The following is a 25,858-nucleotide window of genomic DNA, read 5'->3' on the forward strand; positions in this document are numbered from 1 at the left end:
GCTCTGCGAAAGACATCTTGGAACTATGGCCACCTTCAGCCCCACCACATCAAGCCCCTGTACTAGTTCCAAAGCTGGATCTCATTGATCATACCCCAACTAATAAAACAGGAAAGCAGAGATCACACCACAACCACTGCCCCGCCCCCGAAGCGCAATACGAGGCTAAATCATCATCGTCAGCAGCAGCAGCAGCAGGTACCCCACCAGGTAACTTCCTCCACCGTTTGATGGGCCGCTCACAGCCCCCGCTCCCATTCCCTCTCTGCTCTGGGCGGGGACAGGGAAAGGTCAGAGCGCCCCCGTAGGTGGGGCTATGCTCCGCCCTCTTTGGGGAGCGTCACGTGGCGGAGATGAAAGAGACGCCGCTGGTAGGGGCCGGGAGAGGAGCTGTGCGACTGACAAAGCTGTGGCGCTGGACTCAACACGTTCAGCAGTTGGAGCCAGAGCAGCTGGGCATTGAGTGCGGCTAGTTCTTTTCTCTCTGCACATTTGCACGCACATACTACTACTTCTGTCGCTCCTATAGTTTGGATCTTTTTTTTTTTTGCTTAACAGCGATAAAAAGAGACGGTTTTTTTTGTATTTTCTTATTCTAAACTATCCGGATTCCACAACGGGGAAGAAAGGAGAGATCCGCCTCCTCAAAACTTGGAAATTATGTCCGGATCGGCGCTGATCATCCATCCTGCAAGATGAGAGGCTTAAGGAACCGGAGGAGGGGGGCTCCGGCGCAGATTTGTGGGGATCTGCTGGCGTTGTTGCTGGGGGTTTTGGTGGCGCTGTGTCCTGAGGCATCCCTGGCCAAGGAGACCGCCTTTGTGGAAGTTGTGCTCTTCGAGTCCAGTTCCAGCGGGGATTATACTACATACACCACAGGATTGCAGGGCAGATTCTCCAGGGCCGGGGCTACCATCAGTGCGGAGGGAGAGATCGTGCAGGTAAGATCGGAGGGAGAACCCACCTTCCTCTGTCGGCTGGGAGGGGGGGGGACAGCATCGGCAGCGCTCCGCTTCTGCGGGGTTTGCTTCCAGTTTGAGCTTTGCAAGGGAGAAGAAAGTTCTTTAAAAAAAAAAAAGGGAGAGGTGCATGTGTGAAAGGGGGGGAGCTTTCTGCACTTCTGTGGGCACAAAATGGCTCCTATAGTTTAATCTGGTGTGTGTGTGTGTGTACACTTCATTCACAATAACACGCACGCTGTTCTGAAGTAGCGCCGGACTCCCGGGCATGGCTCTGGCAGTACTTTAGAAATGTGTGTGTGGTTTGTTTGTTTTTTTCCCCCACCAGATCTGGAAGCTCCTTTCCGGCTCTGATCGCTTCCTAATTTTTTTTTTCTTTTCTACTGCCCTTCTCGTTTCGTTTATTTCTTGTTGAAGGTTTCTGCCCGATGGCTGACTCTCTTTCCCGGAGTTCTCAGTTTTCTTTATTCCTTTGCTGATTGATTGTGTCTCAAATGGTACAGCTATCCTGGAACCTCCGTCTCCTTTTAAATAGTTGAAATCTTTGCGATGAAGTTTGAGGACTTGCTGGTGTTCATTTTTATATAATACAACTTTTATGAAGGCTTTTTTTTTTTTTTCCCTTGAAAGAGATGGGGGGTTGCATGTGCTCTGTTCAGGGATCTCTGAAGACAGAATTGATTTGTCACTTGAATATCCTGGTAACAGTATATTATGTTTTTAGGGTTCCAAACTTTATTTTTCTATAGTAATGCACAGTTGCAAGGCGTTTTCACCGTTGGCAGTTGCTGTTTTAACTTCTGGAAGTTCAGTATGTAACATTTTGGCTGCAGCTTTGACAGATCTGACACAGGGATGTTTTTGAGGAGTACGTTTGTTCCAGGCGTTGCGGGAGAAAAACCGAAGAACATGCAGAAGCTGTTTTATGCAGTTCTCGGGCGGGGGAGAACCGCTCTCCTGAGTTCAGTTTTCTCTAGAGGGGATCCGGATTTATTCCCAAGTAGTGAAAAAAAAAATCCTAACAAAAAAAAAGGAAACTAGCTTTACACGCCTTTTTTTTTTCTCCTGAAGTAAAATAGTGCCCAGGCCCCAGGAGGGGAGAAGGTTTTAGGCAAATGTGGCCTGTCGTGCTAGAGTGCCGCCAGGGATAATCTTTTACTAAAGCATTTGCCTGCGAGATGAAAGTTGAATTGTTAACAACTAAACGTGTCCTGCATGAAGTTTAAAGTTTAAGAGATTTCAAGGTCAGGTCCTCTAATCTGCAAGTCCATAAAAGCACTCCCCCCCCCCCCCCCCGCACGGATCCCTCCGGACATTGGAGCAGAGCCCAGGAAAGGCCTCAGTCCGAAATCTTGTTTCCCCAGTTACACACCGTAGGTTTCCACAAAGGGGACAGCGTTTGCTCAAACATTCAGGCCCTGCAAGCGAATGCATGCCAACGACTGCAGTATAAATATCAAAAGAAACCTTGCTGGGCCAATAAAAAGTATCAGACTATAAACGCAGCTAGAATCGGCAGTACTAACTCCAGGCTGGCGCAATACTCCGGTTACAATGTGTGTTGCATTACTAGAGAGAGAGAGTACCCCTTACCAGTCATTGCTTAACCCAAATATGAGTTTAACGCTCTATATACACTGACTGCATGGTCTTGCTGTATGTAATTTACAGAAGTCTGAGACAAGTTAATTCAGTTCATTGTAATCTCCAACTCAGTCTTACAGTAACTTTTATGTATATACAATTACAATATGTCTACAGTATGTAAATGACAGTTTTTGTAAAACTGAATTGGAGATTGAGACAAGTCAGTTCATTGTAGATTTTTGTAAATTACATAAGCAAGACTGTATGTACTGTGTGTGTGTGTCTCAAATTTTATCTTGGAGGGTGAATAGTGTCAAACCCATGAATAGTAACTGTCATAAAAGCAAATATTTGGGCGCTCTTAATTAAAGTGCATATGCTTACACTAAGATATTCATTATAGCCTGAAAACCAATATTGATAGCATGAAGGAGGAGGTACCACCATTAGATAGTTCTTTTTAACACTCTCTGTGCCACACACAGAAACTCAAATATATCCAGGTCTTTTATTCACCTCCTGGATCCCAGGGATCTGAATGTATAAACTGTGTCCCAGGCTGGAATCCTGCTGTAGGCTCTCGGCTCCCATTATATCCTCTGGGTGTGAATTTGACACATTTAACATATTTACTAATCCTTTGGGGGGGGGGGGGGGGAACGAAAGACTTTTTTAAACTTTTTACTGTATTAGTTTAACATGATAGATAAAACCTTTAATGATTGTCCCCTATTCTATAATGAAAGTTTATTTAACTTTAAGTTAGAAATACACACACTTCATTTTTAGCAAGATTGACTGTTACAGGATAAATGTATATTTATTATTTCATAGGTAAACTTTTTTTTTATTGAACAGTTAAAAAAAAAAAATACAGGACATCTCTAGACAAGCATGTATCTATTGTATTTGCTGATAGTAGACCTTTAAGCTGTTATCCCATCTCCATTCTCTTTGTCCTGTGTAAACATCAGTGAACTTTCCCATGCAAAAGCTGCTTTTAAAAGACCAATGCCATTTTTCCTGCCTGGTGTTTTAGTATTCTGCTTTAGCCTTCCTAGATGTCTGTATCAGTCTCTGATATATAAAAATCCTGATCCTGGTTTTACTTGCATACTCGGAGGTCTTTCTTTCGAGGACAGTGGTCGTGCTTACACTCCACACACTTCCTACATGCATGTACACTTTCTTTTCCACCTGCATACCTCTCATCTACTTGGACACTACCCATCCATGGGACTGAGATTGAGTTAAGACACACAATACTGGCAGACTGCATAACTAGGTTGACAAGCAGGACCCATACATGCTCAGGGTTTGAAAAATTCCTCCAGGACTGATTTGCCAAATGGGAGCGTGACATCTTCTCTCCCCCCCCCCCCCCCCCTTCTAGAGTTGTAGCTGCCATTCCAGCTCACTTTGTTTTCTTGTATATCCGAAAGAATCATACTACTGGTGCAGGTCATTCCTTGTATCGCTACTGTGTTGGGCTAGAACTGCTCCATGCAAGTTATACCAGTGCTTCATTACCATTCTTTTGCCACTAAGGATCCTCTGTGTTTATCCTATGCTCTTTTGAATTCACTTACCAGATTTTTCTCTGAAAAAATTTCCTGATATTGTTCCTGATTTCTACCCCTTGAAGCTTTATTATGACTCCTAGTTCTAGAACTTCATTGCTAATGAAAGTTTGCTTCTTGTGCATTATACCTTTCAGGTATTTAAATCTAACATATGCCCACTATCTCTCTGCTTCTCTAGTGTATGCATATTAATATAATTATAACGGAAGATTAAGTTGTGGGTGGGTGTCCTCGTGTTGGGTCCTTGTGAGTTTGTGGGATGTTGACTCCATCCTTACAGCCATCAGAGTGCTACATGAGTCATTACACCAGCAGTCACTGAAACATGTTTGGCCTCTTGGAAACCCACTCATACCATGTGAACCACACTGCAGACTTTCAGCCATTGACTTCTGCCAAAGAATATGTGAGATCTGTTTGTTGTTCATTCTTTTGAATTCATCACATGCAAGATACTCCCTAACTTGTATAACACTTTTTTTTTTTTTTTTTACTTTTTTCTTTTGATGTGTTAATTTGTTGCACAGCAAATTAAAGGTTTCTGCCAGTTTACTCATTGATTCCTGTGGAGTAGCTCTGTGTAAGTGTTTTTTGAAGTCATGGTTGATATGTGGACAAACATTTATTTTAGCTTTCTGTCCTGAAGTTTGAATTAACCTTTAGGACTGGAGTATATGCCAATTCTAGATGTTGGTGACACCCTAGCAATTCTGTGTATTGGGGGAAAAGATAATGAGGGTCCTGCATGTTTTAATGAAGCTTATGTCATGTGATCCTGTCTGGAAACCTGTGTAAGAGGGCTTCTTTGGTTTCCCTGAGACATATGGGGCCTCTGAGCTGTGTGTTCTGAATATAGGATGTGATTTATTATTCACTGAAGCTTAATGTTTAACTTTTTTTTTTTTTTTCTCTGATGGAAATATTTCCCAGTTCTGAATTTGGGTGATGCTTGGGGATCCATTCTAATGTTTACATAGACGGAATTGCTCTACACTGATCCTTACCCTTGTGTCTCTGTACATGTATACATCCATGCCATAATCTCTTTGCGCTCTTATGTTCTAGTGCCCAATTGCAGCTAATTATCCTAGGGCTTCTTTTCTTTGTGTGTGGCTTTCATTGTAGGAAATCTGGCAGCAGGAAAACAAAGCTATAAAAGGGCACTAGACTATGCAGACTGTCCCATGGACTTACTCCAAATAGGATATTTACTTCCACTAGCTGCTGCTGACCTTCCTTAAGTAACTCTGCTGGTTTTTCAGGTCACGAGACTCGTGTAAAGTCGCGCACAGCATTTTCTTTTTGGATGGCAGCAGACTCTGGGGGGGGAGGAGACGAACACCCCCCCCCCCCCCCCCCCCCCCCCCCTGTGTTTTCTAGGTCTTAAATGCTTGGCAGGGTTTGCAGAAGCCACTTGTTTCAAAGACCCTCTTGCTTTATAACTTCAGCGTGATGGTGGCTTGGAAGGACCAGTTCTACACAAGTTTTTGTTTAAAATTTAAATGTTTTGACTTGTGAAGGGAACTGCTCAAGGGAGAGTCTGAAGACATGTGGTAGTGTGTTTATCGGTGACTTAGTGTAAGGGCCTTGGTCTGGAAGGATGAAAGTAGAAGGGAGGATGCTTCTCCTGTTCAGAGCTTTGTAGTATACAGAGGGAGGCTTCTGCTAGTCAAACAATCCCTGTAGGATTTCAGCTGAGTCAGTACAAGCTTCTCCCTTGTTTGTAGTTCAGTGGAGAGGCTTGAAATTTGAGGTAAAAGATTATAATGCTGAGGTTTAGGATGCAGTCTGAGACTTGTAATGTAGGTCTCGCTGGTTCATCTCAGGTCGCCTACCCAAATGCAGAGAAGATGGCCGGAGAGCCAGCAGATAGTGATACTATCAGGAAGTCTCCCAGCTTTCGTGTTTTATGCTGGTATTAAACCACTTCAATTGCATTTAAATGAATCGACTCCTGGGTTTCTTTGTTGTAGAAAGTTTTTTGTAGTGCATCAGGACAGAATGATGATGGGGGGGGGGGGGCGATAGTCAAGCTGTCAGCTCTGCGACCCAGTTTGTGGGCATTATGTAGCTTCAAAGCATACGCGCACACTTTTTCCCTCTGATATTCACGGCACTGAAGGAACCTGCAGACGCTTTGTACCTGCTTTTTGTGTGGGCAAATATTTTATAGAAGAGTCAACATGTGGAACTGAAAGTACAGTCCATGTGTGTGTGCACTCCTGCCCTGGGCTACGCCCCCCTAAAAGAAGCTGAATGTACACATCCTGTGTGGCAGGAGGGCACTTTTTTTCAAATAGTTATTTACACGTTTTAAACTGGCCATTTGCCTCAGTAAATGATATTGAAAATTGCCTGCCTGCTTTTGGCTACAGATTGTTTAAATTCTCAGCCTGTCACTTTAACTCTGAGAGCAATACTTTACCACTATAAACCCCAGTGACCTATAGGTATTCATACTATGGAATCATAATTGGTTTACAAACAAACGGGCCGATTTCAGTAAATCCCGCGGGAGAGCCGGCGCTCCAAGGTGCACCCAGGCCACTCTCCTGGGCGCGTGATCAAGTATTTAAATGAGGGCCTGCGGTAAAAAGAGACGCTAGGTACACTTGCACGTCCCTAACGCCTCCTTTTTGAAAGGAGCGGCAGCTGTCAGTGGGTTTGACAGCCGACGCTCAATTTTTCCGGCGTCCGGTTCTCGAGCCCACTGACAGCCACGGGTTCGGAAAACGGACGCCAGCATAATTGAGCGTCTGTCTTCTGGCCCGTGGGCACATTAAAAATGTATTTTTTTTTAAATTTTTGGGGCCTCCAACTTAATATCGCTATGATATTAAGTCGGAGGGTGTACAGAAAAGCATTATTTTTTCTGCTTTTCTGTACACTTTCCCGGTGCCGGCAGAAATTAACGCCTGCCTATATAAGGGGTAAAAATAGTGTGGTGAAAACACCGGAGCGCACTGTACTGTATCAGCCTGATAGAGCCTACTACCAGCAAATGGTAAAGTTGTTTGTGGTTTTTTTTTGTTTTTTTTTTCACCATCCAAGAGGATATTCATACTAAGAATATGCATTCGGATATGAAAGTGCATTTGTGGGTACTATTAGAACTATTTATCAGTTGTGCAAAACCTTTGCTATTTACAGATAGCAAGAGCTGGTGGCTGTGAGGTTCCAGTAGGCAGTCATCCCCAGCAGGGGTCTCGGGGAGCCTATCTGAGTCCTTTCAGCTCTTTGGCCCACATGTCCTGCTGGTGGCCATCTTATTGGCTGTACTTATATAATCAGCAGACTGCCAGAGCTTGGTTCTCATTCTCTGGCCCTCTCGCTCTAGAGTTAATTTTACTGCATTGACTGTAGTGCATTCCCTGCTTCTCTGGATCTGCTGATTTTTGTCTCGTTTGATCTTCCTGTTTCCGGTGTCCACATGTATTTTTCACTGAGTTCATGTTTAGTCCTGGTTCAGGGCACCAGCCCTCCCCGAGGGCTCAACCTAGGGGAAGGTGTCCACCGCAAGCAGAGAACACCCTGTTGCTGTTCCTGTAAGAACCCGTTTGACTGGCCTTGCCAGTGTACCAGCCACTCTGGCCTCAGGGTCACACCTCTGGCAGACTACTCCATCACAGTGGCAGGATATTTCAGCATCGTTAGTCCAGCTTTGCATTTGGAAATGGGGGGGGTTTGTTACTTAGGGTTTATCCTAATGTAATTGGTGTGCATTGTGTAATTCTTTGCTGAGGTGTGCATGTCCTAGGGAGCACTATGTCTGCTCACTGAGCCTCGTGTCCTCATACTGTGTTTGTTCTGCTGTGTGTTTTTATCGAACACTGGGAATTCATCTGCACCCTTGGAGAGCCTGTTTTACTTGGAACACATTTCTAGTTGACTGAATATGAGTAAATGTTTGTGTGTAGAGGTTTTTTTTTTCTTTTTGTTTTTTATGCATAAAGAGGAAATATATTTTAAGACTTGCTGCAGAACAGTTTGATCATATTTTGCATCCGCTTGATATTTATTTAGCCGCATCTGAAGAAGTTTGACATGCTCAGCTATACCTGACCAGGTGAAAAATGCAGGAGAAACTTGTTGAAATACATCTAGTTTTAAAACCATAACAAAAATAACTATAGCATCACGGAGTTCTTGCTTATTTTAATATATTTCACTATATTATACAGTTTCTGGGTGCCAGGTGGCCCAGCTGTTTAAAAATTGGCACCTGCTGATGGCCCAAACCCGGAAGAATCTGCTTTGGTTGTGGCTGGCCTGAGTAAGAAAACAATTTGCCTCCAATGCTGGGGAAGGGTCTTCAAGAGCAGCCCTGGCTCGTGGTGGTTGGGCTGTAGCTTGGCAGAAGCTGCTACTGCTGCCAGTACCAAAGTAAGGCTAGAAGAGAGAGAGAGAAAAATCCCAAACTGACAAAACTAAAAGTAGAACCCGGGAGAAACATAGCTCATGTCAGATTTGGCCAATGGGTCCACCTATAGCTTGTTCCAGTACAGGAATGGCTAATGTTGCCTGAGCTAAGATGGGCCCAAAATGACTGATTTCCTAAAAAAACCAGTCAAAACATACAATGATGGCATCTCCCTATGGAGAAGGCCAGTCTGCATCATTACAGTTGTGGTAGCCACCATGAACCATCCAGGCAAGGTCCCTGCAAATGGAGGATATCCTGAGTGCCATATCCAAGGAGATCATAGGCATTTTGTATTGGGTTACAAGAGATTCATCAATAAAACTGCCCCTAGGAAGGTTTGGGTGTCAGTTTCTCACTGAAGAAGTGGATGGGCCGTCCTGGAGTTTTCCACCTTCTCTGGGCAGCAGGAAGCAAAGTGCACACATTGGCACAGTATAGGCTGAGCCCCTGCCTCCTATGCCTTTGTTTCTCCTCTTCTGGGAGTTGAGAATCATGCAGCTGCATGGGCTCTTCAGAAGGTGTTGAGTCTGGCCTGAGTGAGGATGCCATAGGATGAGGGAAGCATGGAGCCAAGTGAATGGGCTGCTAGTAGGCCTTGCATTCCCAGACCCACTCCTGGAATCTCAGGTCTATTTGGATAGCTAGAGCAAGGTGGAATTTCCTGGCCAGCTAGGTAGCCCCTGCCAGAAGATGACAGTCTTGCTGTCTTCACTCATTGGAATTCCAATGCTAGGATGCAAAATTGAATTGCATACTCTCCAACAACACAATATCCCTGGTGAATTTGAAGGCGTTTGATGCCTTAGAAGCCTGTTCAGGTTTGTCAAAGATAAAATGAGACTGAACTATGGAAGGAACTCTTGCAGATCCCATAAGATGGGGTAGTCATGCTCCCATCGCAGGGGAAGCCCAAATGAGAGCAGAGACACTCATGAGCATGTACCCAATCTTTGTAGAGTTAGATGGGAAGAGAGTAGACAAGCTCAAAATGTACGCGATGCTAGTTTTATAAAACATCAGCATTCTTTGAGATCCCGAAGATCTGGAGGGTGGTGGCAGATGTGGCCAGGTCCCAAAGGAGACACCAGCTGGGGTGCAGCCAGTGTTCTAGGTACAAGTGCAAGAAGCTGCGCCTGCATGGCATCCATCCGGATGGCTAATCCTTCCAGCAACTCTGTGACTTGATAAAGGGTGCTGGGCTAAAACAGGAATGGCCTGAAGGGCTTTTATCATGTGCGCACCCCTAAGGGGAAGATGATGATCAGGATGAGTACAGCCGATTGTGGGACTGTCCTGCAGCCGACTGAGTATAACAACTTTAAATATAAAATTAGTTTGTTTTATGGACAGAAACTTTAGATATTTCCAGGGAGAGACAAGAAGGAAGCAAGTTCTACAACTGAAACATGTTCTTGATATTGGTGCTTCCTTCTTTCTGAAGTTTCCCTGCAAATGTGAGGTATTTCAGAGAAATAATTTTTTTTTCGATGCGGTGTGCAATTCAAGCCTACCACATATATTAAAATCAGGATGCAAGCAGGTCTACATTAAATGATTTTTTTTTTTTTTTAATCAAAATAAAACTGTATATTCTCAGCTATCATGGAAAGGGCCACATTTTCCAGAAAAGTAAAATATTTAACTCAATCTATAACACTTTTGGTGCTCAATTCTATGGTTCGAGTCTCGGAACAGAAAGACGCTTTCTAACTGCCCTTCTTGATACCTCCTTTTCTTTGGAAATTCTTTTTTTTTATGGATAAGACACAGGCACATTTAGGCTATTCTCTGGGTTTGGTGGGCTACGCTTGGACAGCTTGTGACAAATTATTTTTCTCTTTCCTGTATTTTTCCCCAGTGGGTTTTTTTTCCCCTTTTAAGAGTGAGGCAGCTTTAATTATGTGAAACTGGAAGGAATGAGGCCTGTTGGGGGAAAATTCTAAATATATATCTTTTATCTGAGAGAAACTGGTGAACAAATATATAACTGTCAACTAAGGTATGCGCAGATCTTTGAGGGCTTGAGGAGTTCATGGGGATGAGCTGGCAGAGGTGCTGTCTGAGAAAGGAAGGGCATCTGAACAGACTGAAAATCTGCCAGATCCAGAGGCTGAGGTCAGTCTGGTGTGTTTGGAGCACAGGTAGGAATTGTAGGTATGGGCCATTCCCTCCCCCCCCCCCCCCCCCCCCTAGAAACCTAATGTGAATTATGAAAATAAAATCTTCATGGGAAGAGATTTGACTGCTCGATATTCCATTTGGATTTCATCACGGAAGTACTGTATTACAGGCAGATATCTAAATACTTTAATATTTATTAGCTCTAAGTAACCAGGACTTAGTACCCTCCACTGTCTCCCCCCCCCCCCCTGCCCCTCCTAACATGGGCACCAATTGAGCCACTAGATGACCAAGAAGTAAAAGATGTGCTTGGACAAAGAAATAGCAGAAAAACTCATTGAATTCTTTGTTTCATTCCTTCTCTGAAGAGGCTGTTGGAGGCATGGCATTCCCTCCCAGTAACGGCAGTGAGGGCACGGACAGTAATGGAATAAGCACTAAGGAAGGATTCCTAGTGGGTAAATGATGGAGATGAAGAAAAGGGCAACCTGCACAGAACAACAATAACAGAGAGGGGGGGAGAATGGATGAACCACTTGGGTCTTTTTCTGGCGACGCTTACTTACTGTGTGTGTTTTTCAGAGGTGGTGATTCTGAGGAATTGAAGCAAATCATGGCAAACCTGGACTATGGGTTTAGAAGAAATTTTCAAGCTTAATAGCAGAAAATCCCCAGGAGCAGATAGTAGTAGTATTCTCCCTGAAGTTCTGGAAGAACTAAACTATGAAATGTATAGACTTGATACTGGTAATGTGAAATCTGCCACTGTGCCCAAAGATTGGCAATTGACAGAGAAAACTAAAAAGACACAGGATAAGAGGCAGTGTGCTGTTTGCTACCTTTTAACCAGTTATTAATCCACAAACAAAGACCTAGATTTATCATTTTATGATAAATAAAATGGAGAAAGGTGAATACTGGGACCATCCAGGTCATTTAGATTTATGGATGACACATTTATTTAAAGTGGTCAAAATACAAACTGAGGAATTATGGGAGGACCTTGACAGACTTGGGAACTGAGCTTTTAAATGACAGATGACTTAATATAGACAACTGTAAAGTTAATGCACATAGGTCAAAGCTTTTTATATATTGTTAGGTCCTATTCTAGGTGTTACTAATCAGCAGATGGATCTTTGAGTGTTTATGGAAAAAAAAAATTCCTCAGCTCCGTGTACTGCAGTAGCTAACTGCCCCGCTCTCCCCCCCCACCTCCCCGCCCCTTATATAGTAGGAATACAGAAAACGGGGATTATAATGCTGCTGTCAATCCATGGTGTGAGCACACCTGGTGTATAAAGATGTAGCAGAACTAGAAAAGGTGGGGAGGAGAATGACAAAATTGGGCTGGAATGGCTCCCATATGATAGGCTAAACAGGCTATGGATTTTAGCTCGCTAAAGAGGCGGCAGAGGTGATATAATAAAGGTTTATAAAATCATGAGTAGTGACACACATTGACAGGAAATGGCTATTTTACTCTTTCCAATAGTACTAGGGCTAGAGGATATGCCATGAATCTGACTAGTAGCAGATTTTAAAATAATTCTAGCCAGGTATTTGTCAGTGCATACACTATGGAATTGTCAGGGAATATGGTCAAGGCTAGTAATTTTAGTGTGTTTTTTATTTTTTTTTTAATGGAGGATAGATCTATTAACCATTATTTAGCCATATAATCTTAAGTGTCTACCTTACACTGCTGGGAGAGAGAAGCATGGAGTGGGCTCTGATGGGACTGGCAATTGTCTGAGACGGGATGCTGGGCTTGATAGATATTGGTTTCACCCAGCTTGTTACTTTTATATTCTTATATAATTTCTTTTATTCGAAGCACTAGATCTAAGTTATGGGGAGAAAATGTTATTTGACAGAGTACTGTAAAGATGGAAGATTAAAAAAACAAAACTGTAGATGCAACCATGGATAATGCTGTTCATATTTTACTAGGCAATGTCAATTTTAAAAACATGGGTACAGTCCTAAGTCCAGTAATATTGTGGGCAGCCTTTAAGGCAAATAATCTTAGGACATGTAGCATAAGACATCAAATATGCACAAGAATAACTAATAAATCCAAGGGTGTAACATTACATTTCATTGCTGATCAGGATATGGACAGATAGTCACACTGAAATTTATAGCGCATTTCAGATCTGTGGTCATTTTTTAATGTTTCAGAAGAGACCATTTTGTAAGGAAATTATCATAAAAATGAAATAATGAACCCAAGTGAAAAAATTAGAAACTAACTTAATCTAGATTTGAAAGCTAACACTCAAAAGAATAGAAAATTGATTTGTACCAGACAAGGACCACTGTGCTGGATCAATGATATTGTGAGAGTAAGGACGAGGAAATAAATGGATTTTGGTAATAAAGGGTGAAACTTGGAGAAGTGCTGTATATAACTAGAGATAATTCTAAGTATTATTTATGTGCATCTCCTGAACAACTGATAAGGCAGATGAGGAGCCTGAGACATTCTTGGGTGCTATAGTACAGAGGTCACTTTGTGGCACAGCACCCACTTCTCAATCATCACTTCTCTTCTCTAGCCCTTGGCATCATCTCCTTCTTCCCCCAGCATCATCATCATGCCTGACCCCTGGCATCACCTTCCCTTCAGTCTCTTCTCCCCCCCCCCCCCCCCCCCCCACGCACACATACACTGTAGCAAATTCAGGGATTGGAGGTGGAGTGGGAAAAGAGACAGATGAACAGCAAAAGTCTGGGAGCAGACTTACCAAGTGCTGCTTCTTCCTCCTTTGCCAGCCTGCTTCTGCAAAGTGAACTGCATGGAGCCAGCAGGTCTCACAAGCCTAGAGAGCCCCCTGCAGTTTCTGTTGCAGAGGGGAAGCAGAGCAGGTGCTGCTCTGACACCCCCTGCTGGCAGGAGGACTTTCTGCAGGCCAGGAGAGGAACAGGAAATGAGCCTGCAGCCACAGCATACCTGCATTCTACCCACGACACCAATGTGCCGCAGCACACCAGTTGGGAAACAGTTGAAAGGGAGACTCTCTCTTTTTATAACTAGTGGGAATGCTGACCATTAAATGATGGGAAAATTGAAGGCTGGGGTATAAACTCTCCTGTTCACTCCTCCCTTGCCACTGAAAGCACCCTGACAACTCCACTCCTTATACAACTCCACCTGGTGCTTAGTGGCAGGTGGGGGTTGAGTGGTGGAGATGCATATTTGGGTGATGTGTGTGAGCAGGTCTGAAGGGCTACATTGAGTGCATAGGGTATTTGTGTGTAGGAAGGCTCACTCTGTATCTCTTGCATTCAATGTTTCCCAGTGTCCTCACTCATATTCTGTTTTTCCTCACTCTCATCCCCTGTTCTCCTGCTCATTGCCAGGCTATTCTCCCTCATCCCCCCCCCCCCCCCCAACTTCCTCCTCTGTGATAAGAATGTCTTTCCTACTTCATTAACTGGTGGTAGATCTGGGCTGCCCCCACCCCAGCTCACTGATGGAGGCAAGGCCTGATAGCTTGTGCTGGCTTCAGGGCAGTTGCACCACTTGGAGCTACCACTAGCTCCTCTACCTCTACTGATAGGGCCTGTGCTCCTTGCCATCTGCACTGTTCAGCTGCTAGGGTTTCTCAAAGATGCCAAGTTTTTTTTTGTTTGTTTTTTTTTTAATAATTTGAGCGCAGTTCCCCCTAGAAGTAGACTGTAAATGTGCCTTCCACCCTGGTCCCTCTCTCTTGTGTGTACGCACGCATGCACTATCCTGGGCCTCTTGCTTCTCTCTGTCCCCGGCCATGAGTGGGATAGAATCTTTTTCCCTTTTGGAGGCCTTGCTTTTTGCAATATCCTCTTGAAAATTTGCTTAAGACTCTTAGACTTTTTTTTTCTAAGGGCTGTAAGTGGTGGCTTCTTACTTAGTCTGTAGTTTTATTTGTCAGGAGAGCTGATTTCTGTGTGTTTCTTGCCGTACTGAGAGAGTGAAACTTGTCCATTTTTATTTTTTTTTTTCTGTAACATAATTTTGTTTTGCTTCTCTTGTGGGTCTGGGCCAGACATTCTGCAGGGATGAGAGAGATCACTGTAGCAGGCTTCTGGTGTTTCATTTCTGGATCAGGACAGGGGAAGGGAGGAGAAATTCAAGGCCTTCCCGCTTCCTTTGCAAGGAGCCGATGACAGTAGAAACTGGTCTTGCTTGTCATGGGGGAAAGAAGCTATTTCAGCTAAAAGATCTTCATTCAAAGATTGGAAGAAGGATCCATCAGAAGAAGAATGGCAAGTTAAATGTAAGACCTTGATAAGACAGGCTAAGAGATTTTGAAAAGAAATTGGTCGTAGAGGCAAAAGCTCACAATAAAAACCTTTATTAAAAAAAAAATATATATATCCGAAGCAGAAAGCCTGTGAAGGAGTCAGTTGGACCGTTAAATGATCGGGGGGGGTGGGGGGGTGTTAAAGGAGCACTTAAGGCTATCGTGGAAAGATTAAAAGATTCCTTTGCTTTGTTTTACTGAAGATATCATCTCCATTCCGGAGACTGTTTGTGTTTTGTTTTGTTTTTTTTTCCAAGGGTGGTGATTCAGATGAAGTGAACCTGGAAGATGTGATAGGCCAGATTGACAAACTGGAGTAGTAAATCACCTGGACCAGATGGCATACATCCCAGGGTTCTGAAAACTAAAAAATGAAATTTCAGACCTGTTTCAATTAATTTGTAACGTATCATTAAAATCATCTGTTGTACCTGAAGACTGGAAGATGGCCAATGTAACCCTGATATTTAAAAAGGGCTGCAGGGGTGATCCAGAAACTATAGACCGGTTAGCCTGACTTCAATGCTGGGAAAAATCATGGAAACTATTCTAAAGAACAAAATCACAGAACATTTAGACAGACATGGTTTAATGGGACCCAGCCAGTGTGAATTTACCCAAGAGAAGTCTTGCCTCGCAAATCTCCTACCTTTTTTTTGAGGGGTGAATAAACATGTGGACAAAGATGAACCTGTAGATGTGGTGTATTGGCTTTTCAGAAGGCGTTCGACAAAGTCCCCGCATGAGAGGCCTCTAAAAAGTCATGGGATAAGTGATGTCCTTGTTGGATTGCAAGCTGGTTAAGACAGGAAACAGAGTAGGATTAAATGGTTCATTTTTCACAGTGGAGTGCCTCTGGGATCTGAACTTGGACTGGTGCTTTTTAATATATTTTATAAATGATCTGGAATGGGGTACTATGAGTGAAGTGATCAAATTTGCGGATGACACAAAATTATGCAGAGTAGTTAAAATCTCAGGCGGATTGTGAGACTGGAAGATTGGGCTTCCAAATGTCTGAAATTTTAACATGGACAAGTGCAAGGTGATGCATTTAGGGAAAAATAAGTCTAGTTATAGTTACACAATGTTAGGTTCTACTTTAGGAGTTTCCATCCAGAAAAGAGATGTATTATCCACTATGACTCCTACATTGAAATCATCGGCTCAGTGTGCTGATCAAAAAAGCAAAAACCCGCTCGTTGGGGGCAAGTTTTGTACTCAAATATCCTTGTCGATGTATATTAAAGCTAGACAATGTTACTTATGTTTTTTTTGTACCTGAACAAATGAAAGAATTACTAGAGAATAGGAAAAGATTGCCTTATAATCCCCCAGTTCAGGATGCTGCAAATGTGGAGTCATAGAAAAGGAAGAATAGTTGTTATTGACCGTTAAGCTTTCTCTTTAAGATTTTCTTAAGAATATCTCCTTCTTTTTCTGGCTGTACACCCTCTGTTTTATATTTGAGGTCAAGATATTAAAAATGTTGTTCTTCTCAATGTAACTGTAAAGTTGTAAAAATGGAGATAGCTTTGTTTTTTATGTTTCTGTACAAAGTGATAATCCTTTGTAAATTTTGTTTAAACTGATAAAAATAAAATAAAAAAAAAAAGCAAACAAATAAAATGATGGATGTCATGACTCTGTATCGCTCCATGGTGAAGACCGCATCTTGAATACTGTGTGCAGTTCTGGTTGCCGCATCTCAAAAAAGATATAGTTGCACTGGAGAACGTGCAGAGACGGGCGACCAAAATAAGTGGCATGGAACAGCTGCCCTGTGATGTAAGGCTAAGGAAGTTAGGGCTGTTCAGTTTGGTGATGAGATGACTGGGGGGGCGGGGGGGGGGGGGGGGATATGATAGAGGTCTACAAAATCATGAAAGGACTTGAAAAAGTTAATGTATATCTGTTATTTACCCTCTCAGCTAATAGGACTAGGGGGCACTCCATGCAGTTAGCAAGTAGCTAATGTAAAACAAATCAAAATTTTTTTTCACTCAGTGCATAGTTAAGCTCTGGAATTCATTGCAGAGGATGTGGTTACAGCAGTTAGTGTAACTGGGTTTAAAAAAGGTTTGGATATTTTCCTAGAGAAAATCCATAAGCTGCTATTAATTTATTTAATGTTTGAGTTCTTGTGACTCAGACTGGCCACTGTTGGAAACAGGATACTGGGCTTGATGGACCCTTGGTCTGACCCAGTATGGCAATTCTTATGTGGCTTATGGTTTATTTGTTTTCTCTATACCGTCGTATTAGTGGGAACCTTCACAACGGTTTACAATCATTTTAACAAGGAAAGTGCAATAATGAAATAGTAAAAGAATAACAGTTATCATATATAGAGAAGAAAGACAATAGTAATGGCAGAGTATTCTAAAATGCTGTAGACTAAAATATAAATATCAAAGGACGATAACAAATCATAGGAGCGTGGCTAAATAGCATAATTAATGAGAAACGAAAACAGATGTAAAGGCTGATATCTGCTTATCTAATATTGTCAGTTTCTGCAATATCGTGAGCTTATCCTATACCGTCTTTGTAGACTTGTCGGAATAGCCAAGTTTTGAGTAGTTTTTTGAAGTGTTGTCATTTTGAAGCCTTATGTTTTCTGGGAGTGAGGCAAGGTGATTCTGACAATGTCCCTGGGTAAGAGTTGGGGATAGTACCATAGAACAGGCGAGCTTTTGGTTCACTGTTCTGTGCTGCTGGATGTTCTCAGTACATTTTGAATATTTGACAGCATGCTTACAAGATGGTGATCTTGCCCATCCGAAGGTTACTAATCTGGGCAGCAGTGAATTGCCTGCCCCTGGCCTAGCAAGATGAGTATAATATGCAAGGGAAGGCTCCTCTCTCTCTTTTCAGCCTCTCTTGGGACGACTAGTACACTGCTCCTGGTTGTCTTCAGGCTGGTTTGCTTTTAACTCTGTGCCAGACTGACAAGAAGTGGCATCCCCAGGGTAAGCAATATCACCCAAAGGTGTATGGTTTTGAGATGGGGTAATTCCATGGAATGGGATTAGACAAGACCGAGCTGTTTGAAAAGGGAAAGCAAGCAACAGAGCAAATGGAACCATATGGGAAGGGAGATGGCTGGGCTCGGGTTGCACTGAACACTCCCCCCCCCCCCCCCCCCCCCCCCCCCTCCTTTTTGTACGAGCCCCCTCCAGAATAAGTATACAGGCTCTCTTAAGGTGCTGTGCTCTGGAGCTTGACTGTTTGTTTATACCCCTGAGGCACACTACAGCCTTCTTCTATAAACCAAATCTTTATCCACTCTCGCTTATTGCTGGTCCTTTTTATAAGCCAAGTTCAAACTTGTGCACTTTAAGGATAATACAAATAAATATTATAGGGATTTCTTGTGTGCGCTATGAGTTCATGACCTGGGTGCATGCACACAGGCCCAGTTTAGCTCAGGAACCCCTGACCCTTGTGTCCGAGAGTAGTTGTATTTAGCAGTATTTTGGGTGCAGATTTAAGTAGCATTTATTTTTGGGTGCTTTTATCAGATGAATAAGTCCCTGTGTACCATTTGGAAATCTGATTCTTACCCTTACTCTGCCAGTGCTGTACAGCAGCATTCAGTCACAGGGCAAAACTGTTCTGGAGATGTCTTTACATAAATATGTGTTGGGATTTTAGGAAGTGAAGGGGTGGTGGGGGGGGGGGGTTCTCCTGCCTTCCCAAGAAAGGTATGTCTGAAAGGAACTTTTGCCATAGGACTGGAGATGCTCCCTAGGCCTCCTGAGGCCTCTTACCTGGCTGCTTGGAGTGAAAGATGTCTGCATTCCAAGGGAAGCCTAGCATGAGGATTAAAGCCTTTTTATTACTTTTTCCTCTGGGTGCGGGAGGCGTTGACTGGCTTGGGCCGCTGTAACTGGATGCTTTCTCTCTACCACCTGCTTTGTGGAAGAATTGTGTGGGGACTGGTTTGGGAGACAGCTAGGGCCCGAGGGGATAAGAACTACTTATCAAGCCCTACATAAACCCACATGCATGCACATGCCTGCTTTGTGCCCTCCCCAGCCCCCAGTGGTACTGGCAGGCTTCTGGAGATGTGGGGCTCTCGATTGCTGGCAGGCGTTTTGAGTGTTTTGTGTTCCCCTCTTCCCCCCACCCCCCGCCCAATAGCACTAGCAGACTTTGAAAGCTTGTAGGCTCCCTGCTCTCCTCCTCCCCACTTCCCAAATGCAGGCAGGTTTTGGATGTACTGGCTCAGGTTTTGGTAAAGATTCACATCTGTGTGTATTTGTATTTCTTTTCACTATGGATAATGTTACTTCTAATGCTACCTAAGAGAACTTTTACAAAACAGAGGTAATACTGGTGACACTTTTCTGGCTGAGAGCTTTATTTGTAGAATTGCTGGATCTACTAGAGGGGTGCCAATGCGACACCAATTTTTAAAAAAAGGATCAAGGGGTGATCCCGGAAACTACAGATATAAGAACATAAAATGCCATACTGGGTCAGACCAATGGTCCATCAAGCCCAGCATCCTGTTTCCAACAGTGGCCAATCCAGGCCATAAGAACCTGGCAAGTACCCAAAAACTAAGTCTATTCCATGTTACCATTGCTAATGGCAGTGGCTATTCTCTAAGTGAACTTAATAGCAGGTAATGGACTTCTCCTCCAAGAACTTATCCAATCCTTTTTAAATACCGCTATACTAACTGCACTAACCACATCCTCTGGCAACAAATTCCAGAGTTTAATTGTGCGTTGAGTAAAAAAGAACTTTCTCAGATTAGTTTTAAAATGTGCCCCATGCTAACTTTATGGAGTGCCCCCTAGTCTTTCTATTATCTGAGAGTAAATAACTGATTCACATCTACCCGTTCTAGACCTCTCATAATTTTAAACACCTCTATCATATCCCCCCTCAGCCGTCTCTTCTCCAAGCTGAAAAGTCCTAACCTCTTTAGTCTTTCCTCATAGAGGAGCTGTTCCATTCCCCTTATCATTTTGGTAGCCCTTCTCTGTACCTTCTCCATCGCAGCGAGTCTGACGTCTGTTTCTACCATTTTTTGCCTGGCACAATCATGGGGCAAAGGAAGTCTTCCAAACAGTGTTTTGTTTTTTTTTTTTTTTCGAGGGCATAAATAAACGTGGATAAGGGTGAGCCGGTTGATACGGCGTATCTGAATCTCCAGAAAGTGTTTGCCAATCCCTCATGAGATTTCTTAGGAAATTTAAAAAAAATCATGGGATGGGGCGGTGTCCTTTTTGAGGATTGGGAACTGCTTAAAAGAAAACAGAATATGGCTGAATGGTAAATTTTCTCAATGGAGAAAGGCGAATAGTGGAGTGCCCCAGGGCCCACTGATTTTTAATATATCTATAAATGATATGGATGCTCATGGGACTTGCAAGCTAGTTTTTCTTAAGAATTGTTCTAGTGTAGCAGCTTAAGTTCTTTTCTTTACAATTGGTACAGGATGTGTATTGCTAATTACTTTTACTATGGGTCCATTTTATACATTGCACTACATCATTTACTGTGGTGTTTGAGTAGGGCTCTTTTTAAAAGTAACAGCCTCTGTACCTTTTTACTTAAGAGATATTGATATCCCTTAAGTCTGCTCAAACTGGGTGGATTTTCAGGATATCCACAATGAATATATGTCGGAGAGATGCATGGACTACCTCAGTTGTCTACATATGTAGCCCAAACCTTTTTGTATTGTGGATACAAGTGAGTGGACAGGTTTAGGAACCACTGGTTGAAATCCTGGCCCTTCAGTGGCATCTAGGATGGATTAGAGACATGTTTCCAGGGATACTGGAAATAAAGGGGGGGTGTACTCTCAACATTTTATATTCAAGCTTAAAATATCTTATTTACCTGGAATTTGTCCCTTCTATTAGATTTGTATTTAACTCTTCTTTACATATTTATAAATGCTAACTTGCAGTACAAGGTAGGATATTATAAAACCATATAAAGAATTTATTCCTGCAAATTCACAAGAAACTAGGGAGAATTTTATACATAGATTGATGAGGAAAAAATGTTTCCTGGAAGACCAAACCTCCTGCTGATTTATAAACTACATAAAGTATCATTCCACATTGCTCCCCATAAGTACCTCATTGACAGGAATAGGGGGGTTTTCCTCTGCCTAGGAGCCTGGAATTAATGAAAACAACAAAGCTGAGACTGTTTAAAAAAAAAAAAAAAAATCTTTCAGAAGAAAAGGAAACCTGAGTATTTGCAAGAAAATTTCAACATGAATCTAGCTCCAAGATCAACAACTTCATTACACATAGTAAGAAATTTCTTCTCTACTGGGTAGACCTAGAAAGGTCAGGAACCCATGAATAGAATGTGAACACAACAAAAAATAGCCTAAAACCATATTGCAATCTCCTAATGAAGCAAATGTAACTGCAACATAGACTGATCATCTTCAGCTATCACAGTGGATGCTAATGTGGTAAGATCCAAATCCCAACCACCCTGGTTCCCATCATTTCTCCCAGCGTATTGTCCCAAGGCCCAGTTCCCACCAGGGAGATAATAGGCTTTCAAAATTGTAAGGTTTGGCAGAAGAGCATATTTTGAGAACATCCCTCATAAGATTTAAAAAGTTCTGGGGAGATCATTGGGAAATTTAGTATCTGCAAATTCAGATTTTTAGCAGCCTTTTCCAAATTCTCTAGTGTCCAATTGACTACAATCTTATCTTAAACCAAAGAGGCTTGCAAGGATAACCCATATGTTTGGAGAGTAAATCTGTGAAGTATGGGACTGCAGAAGATCTTCTTGCGATTGGATTTGACTCTTATGTAAGTAGTAGGAGAAATCAGACTGTTGCACAGAGGAAAGAACCTCCTAGATGTTATTGAATCATAGGAGAGGTTTAGGAGTCCCAGATGTCAAAATGCCGGACATTATTAGCAGAACATTGCCCAGAAATAGCAGGTCTAGCTGACTCTCTGGCATGGCTCCCACTCCAGCCCTTGGCACCAACATGTCACCGGTACTGCTCAGTAAGGAGTAGCAGCTATCTATGGGGCTCACTGTCAAAGTTTGTGAAGTGTCTGACGCCCCCTACCACCCCCCCCCCCCGTGCTAACATCTGGAGCTTCTGCCTTAGCTCCCGCAATGTGCACTGGCAACATCTGACACAAATTTGCATGGGAAGGAGGGACTCTGAAGTCTGAGTTAAGCGAGGGATCTTCCTTCTCTTCAGGCAGCCGCGTCTCCCTCAATGTCAGCCACGACTGAGCACCAGTGGTCACACAGATAAGGCTGGGGGAGCAATAAAGGGATTCCCACAGTCTACCCTTACCATCAAGAGAAAGTAAAAGGAAACAGATGGGAGATTCAGAGCTCTTCCAGTGTGGCTTCCTAGTTATCTCTTAAATGTGTATTTTTGATTTGCTAGTATAGGGTCAGTAAAAGGGCTTTTGGAGTTTTATCCTGTCTTTCCCTGTGCATCACCATCTTAGCTTTTTTTTTTTTGCATTTTCTGTTGTAAGGGGTGTTGGGTAAAATGTCACAGTGCTGTGGGACGCTCATGTATACATATACACTTTTTTTTTTTTTATTTTATTTTGTTTTATCTTCATTGGAGAAGTTTCCTGCAAGGATTAAGGAGTAAAGTTGTCAGGCTGCAGTCTGTTGCAAGGAATACGTTTTTTTGAGACAGGTAACAGTTACTAATGGAGGGAGGAAGGGTTGGTGAGGAGGTTCAGCAGCTAAAGAAAAAAATGTGAATGCTGTCTCTTATGGAATGGTGGCATAATGGGGGAATGACCTGAGAAGTGGTGACGGCAGGAGGTGGGCGTGGAACTGAGCAATATCGGATGGAGGGGGAAGTGTGGGACAAGTCTGAATGTATTTTGCTTTGAAGAGCCGAAAAGTGGAATATAAACTCAAATCATTCCTTGGGTTTATAAGTAAATGGGCCGTGCGCTCTCTTAGCAGATGTGGGGGTACTTCTAATGGTTATAAGTGAAATAGTCCATGTTCTTTGCGGATGCTAGAAAAGTGTGTGTTTTAAAGCTCTGACTCCCTGGACTCAAACTTTTGGTGGCTTCTCTTCCAAAACAAATGAAAAACACTGTGCACTTCCAGCAGTGGAGGCCCGGAGTCATGTTTGGAAAATGAATAAATAAGTTAAAACTTGCTTTCAGTGGCTTGCTTTTTTTTTTTCTGGGCATCTCCTAATTGGCTGATGAGACTATTTGATGGATTTTCTCCCATTTCTAAGATGTAATGTGTTAGGGCACCATTCTGGTGTGGTGCTTGGGGCAGGGCAGGCGACAGCTGAGCTTTGAACATTTGATTTCAGCGCTGTCTTTAATGTGCTATCAGCAGCTTGCTTGTGTGCTTTCCCCCTCCATTTCTTTTCTTTTACTTTATTCCTCCAAAGTGTATTTTGTAATAGAAACAGAGAAATTACAGCAAACGGACCACATGGCTCATCCGCACCCCCTACTCAGCTTTATAGTTCCTTCCTCTCTCTGACTTCCTTTGTATTTGTCTCATGCTCTCTTGAATTCCAATACTGTCCTTGTCTTCACCACCTCCACAGGAAGGCTGTAATATTTCAGTCCATGAGGTTAGTCTGCCTATACGTTTATACTGTTCAACTGTGTAATCCATCCATTTGATACATATTTAATGCCTCCATGTATAGTCTAATATGGATGAATCTACAATACCTACAAAATATCTTTAGGCCTCTCTCCAGTTCAACTCTTTATTGCAGTATTTGAATCTCCCTGTGCTTCTTTCTATTATTGTCTTGGTGTTGTATTTGTAATCCTTTGTTCTCTGTTAAGCAAGCAAGGATCAGTCATAATGCAAGGGTAGTATCTGATGGCGCTGGTATGGACTGTGCTCAGTGCAGTGAAATCTTACTGAGCATGTGCAGGAGTTCTGCATGTGTGCTGCCTCATGAGCCCCTCAGCACAGATATGCTCCCAGTTTCTAGCTAATATTTTTTTGTTGGCCTTGTTTGGCCTAGTTTTTCTGCTTCATAGCAAACTTTTTCTCTTGCTGCTACCTCCTAGCCCTTCAACAGAAATTTGCAATTCTATATATTGACAAAAAGGAATAGAGAAATCTAAGGCCAAGAAGCCTGTGCCAGTGGTTTTAAGGCCTGTCTTTGTGGGCACTGGATGTCCATTATAGATACCTATTCTGTCTGCTGTTGCTCCCTGGGCTTGGCTCATGACACTTCCAATTATTTATAGTTGTGATCTGACATTGCTGAAGGTGCAGTAGTACTTTGCCTAGAAGATGTCATTGGGTAAGAGCCGGAAACCTTGGAACAAGGCTGTGAAGCAGAGCCACTCCTTTTCCCCCCCCAGAGCTAGGCATCCTATGCCACCTGAAGTTGAGGTAGGATCCTGCTCTTCCTTTTTCCTACAAGGAGAAGGCTTTGCTGGTCCCTATATTCCCCCCCCCCCCCCCCCCCCCAACAGTGCTGGCTCCTGGATTCACCGTAAGTGAGGGCAGAAGACTTTGATGCCACATCCAGAAGAATGCTTAAGCAATGTGAGGGATCCCCTTCATCTTCCTTTGGCACAGAAGAAGCCTGTGCCATTGGTGATAGGCTCTGCTGGAGCAGATCCATCCTTGATGACTAGCACCAAGTCCTCCTTGGTACAGGTGCCATTGCACTTCATGATATGGAAGATACCCGTGATTCGGAGGCATTTCTTTCCGATTTGGATCTGATGACCAGCTGCTGTTTGTCGCATCAGCATGGAGGATGCACTCTAGTCCATTAGAACAAGGTGCCTTTGCACACAAGACCCCTCTCATCACAGAAAGCAGTGGCACAAGATTTCCAGTGTGAACAACTGGACCTGGTGCCAGCTAGAGAGGTTTCAGCACAACTGGCACAGTGTGTATTTTATTTTGTTTCATCACATTTAAATGCAAACACCATGGTGTTACCTGACATTTGAATGCCTCTGCTTTTTCAAGTAGCCGGACATGACACTTCTGGTTATAATGCTTAAATTTAATTACCATATACACTTCCCGTTCACACAGACTGACTAATAGGGAACAAATCCCATTATCGAAAAAACATTTGCCATTCTAATTCCTGAATTAGTTTGCCGGGGAATAGTTTGCCAATGGTAAATGAACCATCATTTTGTAACTTTAAAGATATATTACCAGCCCAACGAAGATTAATCTGAACTATAAAGAACCTCATTTGGTCTACTGTATGGCTGAAGCGTACCCAATGGTCCACTAAACATGACTACAAATTCTTATATATGCAACTCTTGTGTTCAATGATCCTTGTTTTTTATTGAATCATTATTATTTTTTTAAATTTTCCCTATATAAATCTTTCCACATGGGCAAATAGCATATATAACTTGCTTGGTAGTGCAATTGAACCGATCAGGTAGTTTATAACAGTTTTCAATGTAGGATGTCTACAATGATGGATAACCATGCAATAATTGCATATCGAACAGGATCCCACAACAATATTGGCCTTTACTGGGCAGATCAAAGATCCATCAGGCCCAGAATCCTGTTTCTCACAGGGGTCAATTCAAGTCACAAGTACCTGGCAGGATTCCACAAAGTTAATTCTATGCTGCTTATTACAGGGACAAGCAGTGGATTTCCCCAAGTCCACATTAATTTATAAACTTTTTTTCCATACCATTTATAAACCCAGCTACACTAGCGGCTTTTTCCACATCCTCCAACAACTAATTCCAGAGTTTAATTATGTGCTGAATAAAAAAAAAATTTCTCCTATTAGTCATAAAGTTATTACCTAGTAACTTCATTGTGCCTCTTAGGCGCAAGGGATTATGGGGGGAAAACCTGAATGTAATCCACTTTTGAAGTACTGAAAAGTGGAATATAAAATCAAATAGTGTTTTGTGT

At 42.7% G+C, this 25,858-nt stretch overlaps 1 protein-coding gene across 1 annotated transcript in view; it reads left to right on the forward strand.

Moving 5' to 3' along the window:
* The first annotated feature begins 342 nt into the window (after window positions 1-342).
* Window positions 343-25,858, forward strand: part of ZNRF3 (zinc and ring finger 3) — a 300,648-nt gene continuing 275,132 nt past the window's right edge. Inside the window, exon 1 of the mRNA XM_029571516.1 lies at window positions 343-941. Within this exon, the coding sequence (XP_029427376.1) occupies window positions 696-941 (246 nt within the window). The 5' untranslated portion in view covers window positions 343-695. The remainder of the gene's footprint in view (window positions 942-25,858) is intronic.

The sequence above is a fragment of the Rhinatrema bivittatum genome, chromosome 11 (genome assembly GCF_901001135.1).
Source record: "Rhinatrema bivittatum chromosome 11, aRhiBiv1.1, whole genome shotgun sequence".
Taxonomy (NCBI): Eukaryota; Metazoa; Chordata; class Amphibia; order Gymnophiona; family Rhinatrematidae; genus Rhinatrema; species Rhinatrema bivittatum.